At 42.7% G+C, this 16609-nt stretch overlaps 1 protein-coding gene across 4 annotated transcripts in view; it reads right to left on the bottom strand.

The window, feature by feature from the left end:
• TRPM3 (transient receptor potential cation channel subfamily M member 3) overlaps positions 1–8949 on the bottom strand; it is a 299284-nt gene extending 290335 nt beyond the window's left edge. For all 4 annotated transcript variants that reach the window (XM_075410530.1, XM_075410529.1, XM_075410528.1 and 1 more), the window contains exon 1: positions 8794–8949. In XM_075410530.1, the coding sequence (XP_075266645.1) occupies positions 8794–8883 (90 nt within the window). In that variant the 5' untranslated portion in view covers positions 8884–8949. The remainder of the gene's footprint in view (positions 1–8793) is intronic.
• Between the last annotated feature and the right edge of the window lie 7660 nt (positions 8950–16609).

Here is a 16609-nt window from a genome sequence, read left to right on the forward strand (position 1 = left end):
CCTGTGAGGGTTATGGCATTAGGAACTTAGAAAAATGCCTGTAAGAAATTATGCATGTTGAAGTAGTCCTGCTAGTGGCAGGATAGGATAAACAACTTTTGACGGTCTCTTTTCATGATGTATCACAATTTACCCTGTTCTTACAGAAGAGAGTAAGTGTAGATCCTCTAAAGAATTTGCATCATATTATTTTTTAAGATAAAGTTGGATTTGAATTGAAAAATTTTAAAAAGTATTTGGCTTCCAAGCAGTATTACTTTGCAAACAGACATATCAAAGACAATACAAAATTACAGCCATCATATCCAAAACCAAAAGGATACCTTAAACTACCACTGTGCTTGTCTTAACAAGAGTTTTGGGCAATCTTGATGCTTGATCTACCCTTCCTCCAGGCAGAGGGAGTTGACCTCTTCCTTAGATGGCTCATTTGCTGGACTGCATGTAGCAAATTATTTGTTATCATTATTGCCATCGTAACCTGGCACCATTATTCCTTCTGTGAATAGAGGCTAAGCAGCTAAATGTCAGAAAACTGCTTGGAGTGATGCAGTTCAGGAAAAGCGCCAGCAGGGAGGTGGGCAGAAACGTAGGAAAAAGGCTCAGAAAAGCAGTAGTATTATGGCGAGGTTGTGCAGATCTTCACAGTTTTCGTGTGATAACACAGAATTTGCAGCCAGGAAAAACACTGTTCACCAAATATGGCCTCCTGCATAAGACAACCCCTAGTAATTTTAAGTAGTGAACCCAAAAGTTGAACAAGAATGTATTTGGAAAATACCTTCTGCGGTTCAGAAAACTTAGAAAATTCGACATACAATCATAGGAAAGTCAGTCTGGAAGTCCTCAGGGTACCCTGTAATCAGTCCCTCCACTTGTAGTTTTTGTCTGTCTTTCTAGGTGCATGCAAAAATGTACGTCAAGCCATTACACTGGGAAACTGAGGTGTGACGCTGCATTACAGCAGACCCGGCAGCAACATGCCATGCCAATTCAGTAAACCACAAATTTCAAAAAATGGCATCCTTCCGTAACCAAACAATGAGGTGTATCCTCCTGGAATTCTTAATTGTGATGGCTCAGTAAGTGACTACATCTGCCCTCTGCATCTACCAACAACAGGTGAAGAAAATGGCAACTGAAAAGACAACGTTTTCACTCACTCACCTTCTCACTAATGTAAAATCAGCCCAATGATTGTTTTAATTACATTATAAGAATCCTGATATTTTCTTCAGTAACTTTCTTGACACTGCTAAAAGCACTTTGTCAGACTGTTTCATGTCATCGTATTATTTGGGGGGATAAGAGATATTTTTGATGAACTGATTTTATTTCATGCTTTATTACCGGCTTTGACATAAATTTCCAGAGTGCCCCAAGGGCATTTCTTTTTACACTGTAGCATAGTCTGGTTAGCAATTCAGGTGGAATAAAACCACTCAACTTCACTTTACAGTCTCATGGCCTGAATTTTTCACATGGCACCCTTTCAAACATAAGGAACAGTACTGCAGAACAACATTGAAATCTTACGCTGTTAATACAGGATTGCACTCACACATTAAGCAGTATTGTATTTGTAGCCTCTTGTTTACATGACTTCTATACTTAGTAGCATTTTACAGTTTATTTTAAAACAATAGCATCTGTTTAAGGCAGAAACAGCCTTAATTTTTTAATATTCTGTTAATATACATCAAAAACATTACTTCTCTTTTTCTTCCAGTTTCTCTGGAAACAAGACCATAAAGCATCTCTCACGCCATCACAGATTAGGAAGATTTCTGATAGGCAAGTTTATTGCAGTGTTTCATATATTCTCAATTCTTGCAAAGGCCAGTGGGAATTGAGGCCACTTGCCACATCCTGTGAATATTCAAATCTGGAAAGACTGAGCCTCTTGGGAAGCAGAGATCATTTATGAGCCAAGTCCTTCTGCATGCAGGAAACATGGACAACCCTGGATAACTTCTCTGACACCTCACGATCATTATGAGAGCCGACTGGCCATGCATCCCAGAAGAAGGCAAAACTCCACTGTATTATCTAAGATGAAGGTAAAGACACTAATGAAACAGCTGGATTTAGGGAAAGCACTGCAAAATAATATTGATGTGGAAGAGGATAAAAATCTGTAGCCATTGCAGGATCTTTAAGACAGCCACGTATTTTTGTACCTTAGCCGCTGCATTAAGATTGAAAATTTAGTATTATCTTTTCTATCACTTCCTCTTGAAAAACACGCAAATGGTGGTGACATACCTAGAAACAAAAGCCATTTTTTTCTAAAATTCTCTGTTTTGAAAGAAGAAATTTGCATTAACACAGCCTTTTCCAACCTGAAAGTCAAAACCACTTTTCCCTCTACATGAAATTAGTAGACTACAGTCTCCTCCTTCAAAACTCCACTGATGTGTCTACCTCTTTCATATGTAGGCTATCCCATGGAAACACAACTTCTACTGCTAGGCTTTTTCTTTTGATTTCTCCCTTTCTTTTTTCTTAATTGGGATATTATGGAAACTGATTTGCTGCTACCTCACTTCCAAGTCAGTGGTCACCACTCTGAGTCATATCCATGGAAAAGATTCAGTCAACAAGGCAAACTGCCAACAAGCTCTGATTCACCTTAGATCACACACAAAATGTACACTGCACCAAAGAATTAACCACACAAAGTGACTGCTTCTGTATATAAAAAGGGAAAAATCATTATCAGCTTCCACATTTCCTTCCCTTCCAGAAGAAATGAACTTGCATAATCTGTCAGAAACTCCTTACACATGAAAATGCTCAGTTGCCATGTAAGAAGGATCAGCTCATGTCACCCCTGCTGAGAAGCACAACTTCAAGAAATAAGCAGCTTTTGGGAATGTGCAACCCACCAAAAGGCTACTAGTTCTTCAACCCCAGTTGTAAAATGTCTTCATCACATGGCCACTGCTTGGTTATAATATGTGAAGTACAAGAGGTGCAGCCTCCACAGGCAAGCATACCTACGCAAAGGTGCCGAGAAGCTACATTGCAACACTCATTGCTCCCCTGATTTGGGGTGTTCAATGAACTTCTGGATGATGAAGGAAAAGACTGCAAAGATACAGCAATGCTCTAGCCAGGTCTCTTTCCTGCCATCCTTAAATGATGAAAGTAATGGCACAGTAGCAGAACACGAAACAGAAAGCAGAATCATACACCGTAACATGGCTTCTGGGCTTCTAAGGACAAATAATGCACCCCAGAAAATCTGTGAATTAGAGTCAAAAACACGCAACATCTGTTACAACTGTAATAGATATGACTATGATCTTTCTGGCAGGAAAACAGAAGTTTATTTACTAAACTATTTCTTCCTGAACATTATATGCACTCTTAGAACTCATCTATCTTTCATACTGTATACAGCATCCCACCATACCAAGAGGTGTGACTAGTTTTTCTATTTGTGAATTTACAAGAAAATTATTGCATTGACTGGTATTTTCTACATGTCTGTGTTTCAAGCACTTTCATCCTAAGAGCTGAACTGTCATTACTTTCCAGAATGCATCAAATCCTCCTGAAGGAAGCGTAGTGGTGGCTTATGTGTTATTACAATTTAAGTCAGTAAGCAGCTGAGTGCAGGCACAGGTAAATTACTGTCCTCATTTTACTGTCGGTAATGTGCACATTACTTTCAGAAACATTTAGTGCACAGCTCACTAATGATAAGAGTATGCATTAGGATTTGTTCCAAGTATCTCAATTTTTCAGCCGAGACTTAGTAAACCTGTCCTCTCATTTTGTTGCAGTTTGGAAGGTGGATATGGTAAATTAACTAAAAGTATCTTCCCTGAGTTATAGGACTAATCTATCAGTTCAATAACTCTTTTTTTTTTTTTTTTAAATTCACGTGAGGAATAAAATCAGCTCCAAAAGATGCAGCTTTCTCCTCTCTTACAGACACTTTTTCTCACATTAGAGGTTCAGAAGCATAAATATTTACTGTTTTATGAAGAACTCATTTCATTGTTCCATCATTCTGAAGAAGCAAATTTTTCATTCAGTTTACCAAATCAGATTTTTTAAAAGTATCTGGAAATAAAGCTGTGTTTGGTAATCAAATAGCAATGAGATTTTAGCCAATCTAAGCTGTTGAACAGTGTGGTATTTCACCATGTACCTTAATAAAGCCTGTCATGTATTTCTCAGTCTTCATTGCTGCAGACACTTTCTTTATGGACATAGCCAAACATGTTGTAGCAAGAAAAATATTGTCCATACTTCTATTTCACATATTTCAGCCCACTCGGAATTTCATATGTATATGTTGTCACACTTAAAAGAAGCTGTGTCTCATTCTAATGAACCATTTTTTAGCTTTTTAGCTTTCTCTGGGGATACCTTATGCATCCTTTGTAGGGTAATCAAATAAAAATAATTAACAAAAATAAGATCTACTTTCTCTTTTGGTAAGAAATTTCGTATCTGGTCTCTTTAAGCTTGCAGCAGTTCTTGGAGCTGAATTAGGCTGCTGTCCAGGTCGGGTAAATGTTCTTTGTATGTTTTTGGTAGAGGTGAGCAGGCATTTTTACTGAGCCGTATACTGGGAAAAATTGACCAAAACATTTTCTCCAGTGTTTCTTCTGATTCAGTCTGTTTCTTTTCCTCTGGCCCTTCCAAAGTTCCTGCCTTCCAAATTTACTTACTGATATGCAAATGAAATTAATTACAAAAAAATTTTCGTAGTCTTGCTTTCCAAATACTTAGTACTGTACTTCTACACATGCATGTCTCTCATTTTCTGGTGTTAAGCTTATTGCACACTGTGGACCTTTTATTTTTCAATCCCCTGTCTGCTCTTGGTGTTGGGGTTTTTTTGTGTGTTGCTTAGTCTTCTATCCCATGTCATGTATCATATCTGTTCCAAGCAGAAGTCCAACATCTGCAGTCTCTCCTAGGGCATAGGGTCCTGAGCAAAGTTTTTTGTACTGTGTCATTCGTTAATTTTTTAGGAGCATACAACATTATTCTAAAATGTCTGTTTTCTCTAAACCTTGCCATTTGGACTTTGCTTCCTTTCTGGGGAGGCACTCTCTTCTTCTCACATGTGGAGACTCAGAAAATCTCTTCCGCCATAAAACAAACAGAAACGTGACTATCAGAGCTTTCTGCAAATGGAACAATAGCTCTTACACACACAAGGGCACCTTGTGGATCAGGACTGCTTGCTACTAATATTAACCCTTCCTTAAAAGAAATTAAAAAGTATCAAGGCAACAAGACCTTGGCCAAATGCACAAAGAAACAAGCCTCAGAACTCAGGTAGAGAAACAGAAGCTGAATGAGCCACTGCTGGAAAGCCACCTCTGGAAACTAACCTGACTGTCTCAGGAGAATGACGGTTCACCTCCCTGCACAAAGCCACCCTCCCCTGCACCTGTACTCAAGGCCCTTCTTAATCCTCTTACTTCAGATCGGAAGACATTAGATGATGTGTTATCATGTGTTTAAGCATACTGAAACAACTGAAAAAAAGTACTAGCACGGAACATGCTACAGGAAATATTTATTAGGGGAAAAAACGGGAGCAGTGAAGGATGAGCTGATGACATGAGTCGTAAAAATGTTCTCCAATAATTTGTTTCAACCTGTACTTCAAGTACTGCTCCCAGTATGCTGTGTGCCTGTTACAAAATGAAAAAAATGGGAAAATAGGATTATAAAACCATACCTAAACATGAGGGTATTAGTGAAGTGGGTTAAAACAGGAACATACTGCTGGAAGAAAAGCACAGGGAGCAAAGCTGGACAGCTTCTGCAAATGATCCTAGTTTATCTAAATCAAATGAGGCCACTGTGGCCAGAGCCATATCAAACATTGGTTCAGGCAACTGAGCACTGCACACCATTTCAACAGAATGGAATAAGAGTGTAGCCTACCTGTTGAATAACACCTTTTATTATTTATTTTAAACCAGCCATTTCAAGACAATCCTATAGATTCGTTAGTGAGTAACACAAAGTGAGAGGCCGCCATGCAAGTCCTAGATTCCAGTGTTTACTTAGATCCATCAGTGTGAAAGCACTGCTACTACATTTAAAATTACATCCACAGGAGAAGAACTTTAAACTTCTCACTGAGAAGACATGGAATTAATTTAAAAGTTTGTTCTGCTTATTGCCAAGGTCCAGGTCAAGCCACAGTGATTTATTCCTGTGTAAAACAGGAAATCTCCGCTATTTCTCATTTTCACAAGTTCAGGCAAATGTGCATTCTTGAACTTCATGATGTGATTTAGTTGTTTTGTTTTGGCAGACTGAAATAAAGTGTGGAAATGACAGAGACTCATCAATATTTCACATTCTCTTACTCTTAATACATTTACAATGTACATTGAAATAGAGTTTGTCAACCATAGATAAAGCAGATAATAATAAAAATGTGCCACTACACATCAGCTTTTGCGAAGTTAGTTCTGTCATTGAGGGCATTCTCTGCAGAGAAAGGCTGTATCAAAAAAGGATCTACTATGAAACAACATTGCATTAGCCCTTAAGACCACTTAATCCATTTGGAAACTGGGCAATTAAAAAATGAGCTTAGATTATTGCACTTGCCTTTCCAATGTTTGTGGATTTTTAAGGAGCACTTCTCATTTAGGAAGAAAAGGGTTTTTTCTTTATATTTTGGACAAAGACACAAAAGAGAAAAGAATACAGACATCCGTCTGATGAGTGAATTTGTACACATAAAAATCTTCAGATTCCCTGAGGAAAAACAGGAAAATATTTATACTGCCTACCTGGTAATTTAATGCCGCTCACACTCTTTCCCTAACAGCTCTTTGTGACAGGTTGATGCCTCCAGGGTGACTATTGTATTTTTTGGGGAATTGTACAACGAGGCCCTGCTCTTACATGAATTGCTTGCTCTGAACATGTTAAATGGTAAAAGACAAAAGAAGTCCGTATCGGAAGCAAAAATTTAAGCTGCTTGGGAGCCTTGAAGATGCTGATATACGCATTTCCCTCTCCAGTCAACCAGCTCTGCTCATCAGCTCAGGGAGGTGCCACAGTCCCACCTCCTTTGCTGTGGTCTCTCCCACACCTCACACACCCCTCCGTGCAGAGGTTGCTGATCGCTTGTGGTTTGCCCTGCTCTTGTTAACTCTGCGGGGTCCACTCCCTATCTGGCCCTAAAAGGTGGTAGCTGTAGCTTCAGAAAATCATTTTTAGTCAGCTCTTTTAATAATTAATAGCAATGTTCACCCTTGAAACATGCAGTGAAGAGAAACCATACACAGGGGGCAACATTTGTCTGCCAGAAGAGAAATATTGCCGACATTGGGGGATTTTTCCCCTGATACTGAGAATGATAATAAAATTCCCCACATCTGACTTCTCACACCTCAGGAAGATTATGTTTTCCTACATGTATCTGACTTGTAGAGTATGGATATTCTAATGTCTGCTTCGGAGGGGGGGAGGGGAGGGAGGGAAGTGGGAATCCTTTGCAAGAGAATGACCACCACTTTCCAATTTGTTCTGTGTTAGTTATATTCTGATTCTTCGGCAGTCTAAGTTTTGTCTTTCTTCTGTTCTTTGGAGCTGCTCGCAATGCATCCTCAGTAGCCATACACCTCATTTGGAAACAGAAATACTATTCTAGCGTAGCCCCTGCCTGTCAAGGTGTGACAAATACCTGTTATGAGACACAGCATGGTCACTTGTGCATCACATATATGATAACCGTATGTGCAATATAGTATGTCTGCTAAGTGCACTATCATGCACTACGCTACTGTTCAAGTATTTTGCATTTGTAAGGACTGACCCAGTTTCAAAGCTACCCACACAAAATCAAGTGGTTGTATCAAACGTTATTCTAACACGCTGTTAGAGTAGCCATGTTTTACCTGGCTGCATGTGAATTTCAAATCCAAACTGTCAAGCCCTAAAATGAACTGAGATAATTAGTGTCACGAGTCCAACATTTTATAAAACGTATCACAGGTGCAGAAGCCTGAAGGGACCTGACTACTTTGTTTAAACGCTCATTGTATAATCCAGTTAATTAAGAAGTTCCAAGAACAAAGAAGACTTTCCGGTCTAACGTAACCTTCTTTTCGTCGAAAAGTTGATTCAAGGCATTTTGCTTTCCAGTTACAGACGCCTCTAAAAGGGGGTCCGTGGGACAGGCAGCAGCAGTGGCACTTTGCGCAATGAGGTTAAGAGCCCTCCACTGTCTATAATCCCAAAGAATTTTTTCAGATAATTAGTAACTATCTCCCAGGAAAGCCCGTTGAGAAACACCTGCGAAAGCACCGTCGGAACCGTGCCACTCGGTTTAAACAAAGAAACAAAACAACCACCATCGGAAAGTTTCGCTGATGCTCTCTCCCCGCGCCGCCGGCCCCCAGCAGACCCTCTTCCCTCCGCACGGCTGTCAGCGAACCGAGGTAGTTTCTGCCGGCTCGCAGGCCGGTCCGAGGGGCGGCTGACCCCCGGGTACGCCCCGGGGACCAGCGGACCCCGCGGAGCGGCGAGCAGAGCCGCGCCGGCAAAGGCGCAGACCGCTCCTCCGCCCCGCCAGCACCCGGCCGGGTTCCCCCACCCCCGGGCGGCGGCACGGACCGGCACCCGCCGCCCCTCACCCCCTTCTCCCCCCCGACAGGCAAACGTGCCGCGCCGGACTACCCCTCCGGGTGCCGGCGAGGCGCTGAAGCGGCGGGGACCGGCCGCCTCCCCGTCAACTTCCCCGCGGTCCGGCGGCGGGGCGCGGTTCCCGGCGCGGGCGGGCCGCCACCGTACCTTAAGGAGCCTGACGGAGGGGAGGAAGGCGGCGTGGCACAGCTTGCGGATGGTCCAGTTGAGCGGCCGGGGAGCGTCTGTCTGATTCATGACCCCCCGCGCACCCCGGCGGGACCGCGGCCGCCGACCTGGCAGCGCCCACCGCTGCGCATCCCGCCCGCGGCCGCGCCGCCGCAGGGCCGGGCTCGCCCGCCGCGGGCAGGGGCTGGGCTGGGCTGGGCTGGGCTGGGCTGGGCCGGCGGCGCGGCCGCGGCCGCGGAGCCTCCTTCAGGAAGCGGCCTGCTGCGTGGGGACGGCAGCGCTCACGCATGCCAGGCGCGGCGGGACGGAGGCGATGGGCCCCCCGCCCGGGGCAGGCGGCACCGCTCCGGCGGGAACGGGCAGCCCGCATAAAAAAAAACCCAGAAACAACCACAAAAAAACCGAAAGCCGAGTTTGCGGCGAGAGCCGCTGCTCCCGCCCGCTCCCTCCCTCCTGCCCTCCTCGGAGAGCCGCCTCTCCCGGGCAGGCTGAACCGCCCGCCCGGCTGCTCCGCTCCGCTCCGCTCCCCCGGGGCGAGGAGCGGGGCAGAAAGGCGGTAATTTAAATTAAAGAGAGCCGAGGGGTGCTTCCCCTTTCTTTCCCACAGCGTTGCGGGGGGGGGGACACCGGCATGAGGGGAGGGGCCAACGCTCAGACGGCAAAGATTGAGAGGGGGGAAAATTAATTCGCTCTGGATTTACTCGTATAACGGAGCTAGAAAGCGTAGTTTCATTGATCTGGCACAGTACTGGTGCGCTAGTGGCAAGGGGCAGCGGCTGGCAGCTGTGCAGTAAGACTATGAGTGTTAACAGGCACATTCTGGCAGGAAAAAAAACCCTCACCACCAACAAACCCAAGTTCGGAATTCAGCTCATTTTAACATTAAATCTGTGTGCAGAACAATTGTTTTTAAGGACATGCAAACACATGAAGTTAATAGTGGTGGGGCAAGTCAAGAGCAGCAAAGCATGTTTCCATTTGGGGCAGTAGCCGGCTGTCCCAGCTAATGAAGACACTCTCAACGCCAGACCTCCAGCTAATGGAGAAATACCCCTTTCCCAGTTTTTTTTTTTGGAGGAGATGAAGATTACAGGAGGGAAGAGTTACAAAGTGCAAAAGTAAACATCCTATAAAGTAATGGGAATTTCTCATTTTGCTGGTTATGACCAGTTTTTACCAAGATTACAGAGGAAAACAGCCACTCGTCTGTCAAGTTTAAATCTCTTGTAACTCAGAAAGTACGTGTTCAATCTACTTGGCTAGATTTCATTGACTGCCATTTTAATATTTCCTTTTAATCCCATAGTGTACACATTTTTCTCCTCTATTTATAATTTATTCTTATTATTGTGTCTTCATTCATCAGCGAAAGCTGAGTAATTCTCCAAATGAGGGGAAAGAGACGAAGAATATTGTTAACATGAGGCTATGCTAATCTGCCTGGTTTACTTACTGCTGTCTCTAATGGTCGCAAATCTAAAACTCTCTAACATGAAACAGTACTTCTGGTTTGCTTTTTAAATTTTGTTTAAGGACAGACAACTCTGGGGAGAACGGGGAAGCTCAGTACCTCAGTCAATACCATAGTATCCTCCAAGGTAAATGGAGGATCCAAAAACAGCTGAAGTTATCCCAGTAGAGCAGGGTGAGGATCGGTGTTTACACACCAGTCTTCCTCTCCATAGGAAGTCTTGCCCTTGTACATAGATCAGTGTTCTCCAAAGCTGACATATTGGGGGCCACGTAGAAGGAGTCCATGTGCATCGAGGTGGAAGCCCAGTACCTTTATACTTCTTTTGAACATATGCACACCAGCCAGCTCCTCCTCACCGCACCCTCTGAAGAGCTGTACAAATGCTCTTACTCAGCGTTGGACAGAAAATTCTTCTGCCCAGAATGTAATGTCCCAGCACATAGTGCAAGGCTGACTATGCACCAGAAGAACTCTCTCACCATTCCACCCCACTGTACGTAGCAAAATTATAAAACTTCAAAGGTGCAGAGATCAGACCATGGAATGGAATGGAATGGAATGGAATGGAATGGAATGGGTAGAACACCAAGGGCCATTCCCTTGTAACAAAATTTGTGCAGATGAATTTCTGGTTATGTCTGGGCAGCTAGTTTGAATTATACACATTTAAATGCCTTTTTGGTTGAGCTCTGAACATATTTGTTTTATAAAAGGAGGAAAAAAACGCTGCTGATAGTGAAATGCAACATGAGTAAGTAAGTATGATCTCCGGAAACTACTTTTCTAAGGCTCCACTAAAGAGGCAAAATTCAGTAGGCAGAAAAAAATAATCCTGAGTTTAAATAGCATGCACCTTAACACAGGTGCAGCATGATAACTTTGCTCTGTTATAAAGGTAATAATATCCAATGATTTAGCTTTTGGGCTTCATAGTAAAAAGAAAGCAAGACTCAAACATACCAGAAACAAGTACTTACAACACTCAAAAGACCATGCCTTTCCCCTGTACCCCACCCCCCAAGCCGTGCTGAGAACTTTTCTTTACCCTTGAAGATCAGGAAAGAGTTTCTTGGGAAGGTACCAAGCTCATCATTGCCTTGACCCTTTCACATCTGTTTTGCACTAGGGATCTGCCATAAACCAAAACGTTCAGCCCATGTGCTAGGGACAACGAAGGCAGAGGAATAATAGCATGCTGCCCGTGTTTTCAGTGAGTAGGGTAACAAATCTCTGAGGAGGCTAGAGAGCTGAAGACAATAAAGAAACATAACAGATAGCTTTAATAAACTAAAAATAGCGAGCCCGATGTATCTTGTAGCTTCCACAGAGCTTCCTGTCTTTGAGATGAGCTCCATCATTGCCGCCTTCTGCAAACAGTACATTAGGGACAAGAGCTGTTATGTGCTGCAGTGTTTAATACACACTGACCTTCTTTCACAGGCCTGTTTTCCATGGCCTTGTGCCTTGCCTAGTCATTTGTATTTGCAGAAAGTGAGTGCAAGAATACTAACTTCCGTCAGTGGCAGCAAGGAAGCTCTGATGGACAGGACATTACCATGGCACAGGAGCTTCACTTCCACCACAAAGTCCTTGAGTGCCTCTGGATGAATCCTTTAATCCCTCCTTGGCCTTCATTTTAATTCATTTTAACTTTAATGTACATTTCTTACCTAAAAGCAATACTGCAGTGATTTTGAGGCTCTGGAGTGTAAATCTGAGAAAAGCGAGGAGATTTCTTTGGCTTGCCAGCAGCCTCCAACAATTTTTGGTTAAGTGTAGATGGTGAAGGGTTAGGAAGTAAAGAAGCAAATTCTGAAAAGATTTATCTCTGAGATGCTGACAGCAATGCTTAAAAATATAGTGAAAGATTAGGGAGATGTTGTTTTTTATTTGTTTTGTGGGGCTTTTTATCACTTGAATGAAAACGTCAGAATTCGACTCTCTTATTCTGTCCTGCTGGAGAAAGCAAGTGCCCAGTTCAGCTGTTCCACAATCCAAGGCCCGTTAGGAGGTGCAAAGATGTAGCAATCCCACTAGGATTTAACTTCCTACTTTGCTAGAGCTAAAAGACAGAGCTGCCAATTTCATATTAAAACACTTTGTCCCTGGAGCATGCTCCCTGCGCCATCAGTATTCACATCTAGGTCTTTGTCTCTTGCCAAGGAGCACCTTTGGTATCACAGTGAGGCACAGCAAACAGAAGACAAATTCCATTGCTTCCTGCAATAAAGAGAGAGACTTCTATTCTTGTTAAACCTATTGTTCATGGAAAGCATTTTTAAGAGTACATCCTGTAGATTCCTGACATCTAATGTGGTAATAATCCTACACTTAGAAAGCTCTGATACAGCAAACCTTAACACCTCTGGGAATGCTACAGAATGAAAAACCGCTGAGAAGCCGATTAACATCCAGACCACTCTCAGCACACCAGTAATGTCTAACATTTTCATCCTGAGAGCAAACGTGTAACAAAAAGGTATTACGGACTACAAACCCAGCCACTGCTATCCTACCCTGCCCAGTTAACATTTCGTATATGAAATAAGAGACTCTGTGTAAATGAAAAGCAGGAGGGGCAGGACAAGGAAACCGGAAAGATGTATTCAGCGTGGTTGAAAGCAAAACCTCTGTGCAGCCACTGCCTAACTGGGGACCAACATCAGGTGGAGCCAGGAGAGTTTTCCCATGCACATCAACAGACACAAGAAAGATACATCTTCTCCACAGTGCAGCTGTAGACCCACTTTGCCAAGGTTTCGTTGCTCTTGGAGCACCTTTCCTGCTTCCCCAAGGGCTTGCACTGCCCAGTGGGGTAGCAAACACCAGAGAAAATGGAGCTACCCTTGCACCCCTTTGCTTGCAGTGCTTATCATGGGAGTACTACAGAGACATCCTGAAGCAGAGGTGGTAGCTCTTCAGAACACACTTTGGCGATCTCCTAGGTTTGTGGAGGAAATGTCAGGATGGCAATAGAAAAAGCAGAAGTAATTCAGAAGGTCTTCTTTAAAAGTCAGAGCTAACAAAGCATTTCACTGGTATAGTCAAGAAGTATCAGTCACCTTACTGCCCAGTCACTTTGCAGGTCTGTAGGCTAAACATATTGAAGAGTACACCAATGAACAGAAGCTTGTATTTATAACAGCGATAGCAGGCTTTTTCATCACATTCATATTTCAGTTTATTTACCTTCATTTTGTGTGATTTCTTGGAAAAATCAGAGAATAGAAAGGTAAGTATATGTTTCAAAGTTTGGATGAACTATGCTGAATTTTATGCCTGCCATAACCTCTTAGTGTACCCAGATTTTCTCGAAGCTTAATTCAACTGATAATTAATTTATAAAATTTTTCCTCTGCTCTCGCATCATCTTTGTTCACAGCATACCTGAGGAAGATTTTTCTGCTGTTATCTTTGCTAAGGTATTTCACAGGTCTTTTGCCACATGCTTACATCCATCACTCCCTTTCCCCCAGACACAGATACACGTAATAATGTAATGCCTATATACTTATCAAATGTTAATTATATAATTTGTCATAGATGCAGGCAATGTTGTAGATGGTTTCAAGCACATACGTAAATGGTACTGTATGTAGCTATAAATTACGGCTTTTGGTAACTGACTGAAAAACCAGAATAAAGACTATTCTTTCTGTTATCTTAAGCCTTACAGGTGTGCGCTGAATATCAAATATGATTAAATTATTTTATACACTTATCCACTACCACCCTGAGGTCACCTTTAACTGATCTGTATTAGGCTTTTGCCTGGGAAAGCACCTAGCTGGGCTACCACAAGAGATCTCGGGGGTGCCACACCACACAGCCACTGCAGAGAACCAGGGGAAGTGGACTTGTAAAACAGCGGGTAATCTGGGCAGCGCAGACACACCCAAAGCTCCCTTCTCAGAGGTCTTTTCCTACAGACCGTGTTAGACTGTTCCCAGTTCCAGAATAAACAAGTGGAGGTGCAGGCGCAAAGTCAGACTATGCACACAGAAAATGGTAGTTTGAGTAGATATGGCACAAGCTGCCTTCGCCATAATTTGTGGTTCCACTTCTGCAACTACTGGCAGAAAGTCCTGCTAATTTGCACCATTTTACCTTCAGTTGTTCTCTGGGTACCTGTAAATCTGCCTACCTTTAACTACTGAAGCTCTATCCTTGAATGGTGTATTTCACCACACATTCCTCTTTAATCACAGTTTGCAGCCTTTTAGAGTTTATCTTTGAAAGGGATTAAAACATATAGGCATATAACACTTCTATTTTGGGACTAGAAATGTCCATGGCTGATTGTTACTTAGAAACAAATACTGCATTTTAAATCACAATCTATCTTAATTTAAATTGGCTTGCGAGTGTAGGCAAGCTGTTAGTTCTATAACCTCTACAGCATACGACAGAAATCAGGCTGCTCAAACATTCAGACTTCCATTTATGCTGAAAGTTTCTCTCCACTGTAGCCATCATGTTCTTATCTGCACTGTTTAACTTTGTGTTAATGCTTTCTCAGTTTTGACCTGCAACCTCATTTTCTCTATCTGTTTCCAGCTCAGATATCAACTTACTAATTTATGTCGGTGTAACATTTTCCTATGGATAAATGGGAAACATTTTCTAGTCTTGATTATCTTGGTAAATAAAATGCAGAAAAAATACGAAACTTCATGAAAAGGAGCAATTCACCCTGGCTGTTAAGCGTTTCGACCAGGGCCCTACTTCTCTTCATTTGCCGCAGTCAAATGCAGGGTGCAATAAGAGCATCTTTCTCACCTCAGCTCATAGTCCTTCAGAACTGGAAAGCAGCTTAGTATCCTTTGAAAGTGGCAAAGAATTACAAAAAGCTCCAGTGCCGTCTGCTATAGGGTTATAACGAACCAAGATAACCAAACAGTGTTTTCCACAGGTAGTGCATATCTGCATGCACCCCCACACACCAGCTTTACCCACCTCCCGAAGGCAAAGGCCTCACCATAGAGCAGACACCATCTCTGATGATTAAGCCTCCTGCAGCCACTTGGCTCAGACTTGCAGGGTTGAGCACACTTGGTGTTTCATTACTGACCCACCTGCTTTCCTAACAACTCCCTTCCACCTAATTTTTATCATATTCAGCATGCATCAGCGCAGACAGCTAGTCCTGTGCTGCCTCCAGTGCCTTCCCTAGCTGCTCAGTTAGCTGTGTGTCTGTATTCGTATCGGTCTGAGGAACCAGTCTGGCCACCACGTGCTTATGGCGGAGGGTGTCTGCTGGTGAATGGTTCAGTCACCAAAACTGAAGAAAACGACCATACTGGGGCACCCTCAGACTCATGAGGAAACACCCCAGTGACTGATGGCCCTGAAACAGATTCGACACAGCAGGCAGCACCGCAGAGGCAGTGGCAGGAAGATTGTCAAGTCAATTTAACACAAAAAGGTGTAGTGCTAGCAACTGACAGAAAAAAGTCCTTGGTAAAGAGCTAAAATTATTATTATTACACAGGTGCTATGAATTAACTAACTGTATACCTGAACATTTGTTAGGAAATCCTTCACAGATGTTTCAGATGGAAAACAAGCCCGCACAAAGGCTATATTTTTTCCTCACACACTTTGAGCAGCAATGTCTTCTACCAGGCAATGGGAAGAAGACTTATAGAGCTGCTGATCCTCCGCATTCTCTGAGCAATTTGTGTTTTTCTTTTAAAGAGCATCACAAGGAAAAGTGTAAGATTGGGATCTTAATGAAATTAAACAAAAGGGGAATGGCAAAAGCTGGACCAAGTTGTGCAACAAAAAGGATTATTCAAACCCACACTTTTCTTTTCAGATATATATAAATGACTCCTGTGGCCTACTTTAAAATAGACTTTCAAATTGACCACCTTAAACTGTCTGTTTTTAGCACTTTACATGTTTCATTTTGATTTATTTTTGAAGTCACATACAAAATCCACATATGTGCTTGTCATATCCTGTGCTCACAAACACCTGCAATTTTACATCTACATTTTCCCTGGGACATTTATCAGCACATGTGGACATCAACAAACTCTGGATAGTGCAATACAGGTGTTCTCCATAGCGTGTGTTGCATTTATTATTTGTTTGCATTCTGTGGCACACTGCGGACAAAAAAAAAGTTTGGAGCCTTTTAGAATGACCGCTGATCAAAGCCATAGGAAAAGTAGTTAATGCCCTCCAGAGAGTAATCTAGTTTCCTACCCAGACATAACAGATGGGTGACATGAAAAGTGCCAGATGAGGGCAGCAGTAAAAAGAGCATCAATTGTATCAAATAAGCTGTAGTCTCAGCTTGCACTTGCCTAACCA

Source organism: Opisthocomus hoazin, chromosome Z (assembly GCF_030867145.1).
Source record: "Opisthocomus hoazin isolate bOpiHoa1 chromosome Z, bOpiHoa1.hap1, whole genome shotgun sequence".
Classification (NCBI taxonomy): domain Eukaryota; kingdom Metazoa; phylum Chordata; class Aves; order Opisthocomiformes; family Opisthocomidae; genus Opisthocomus; species Opisthocomus hoazin.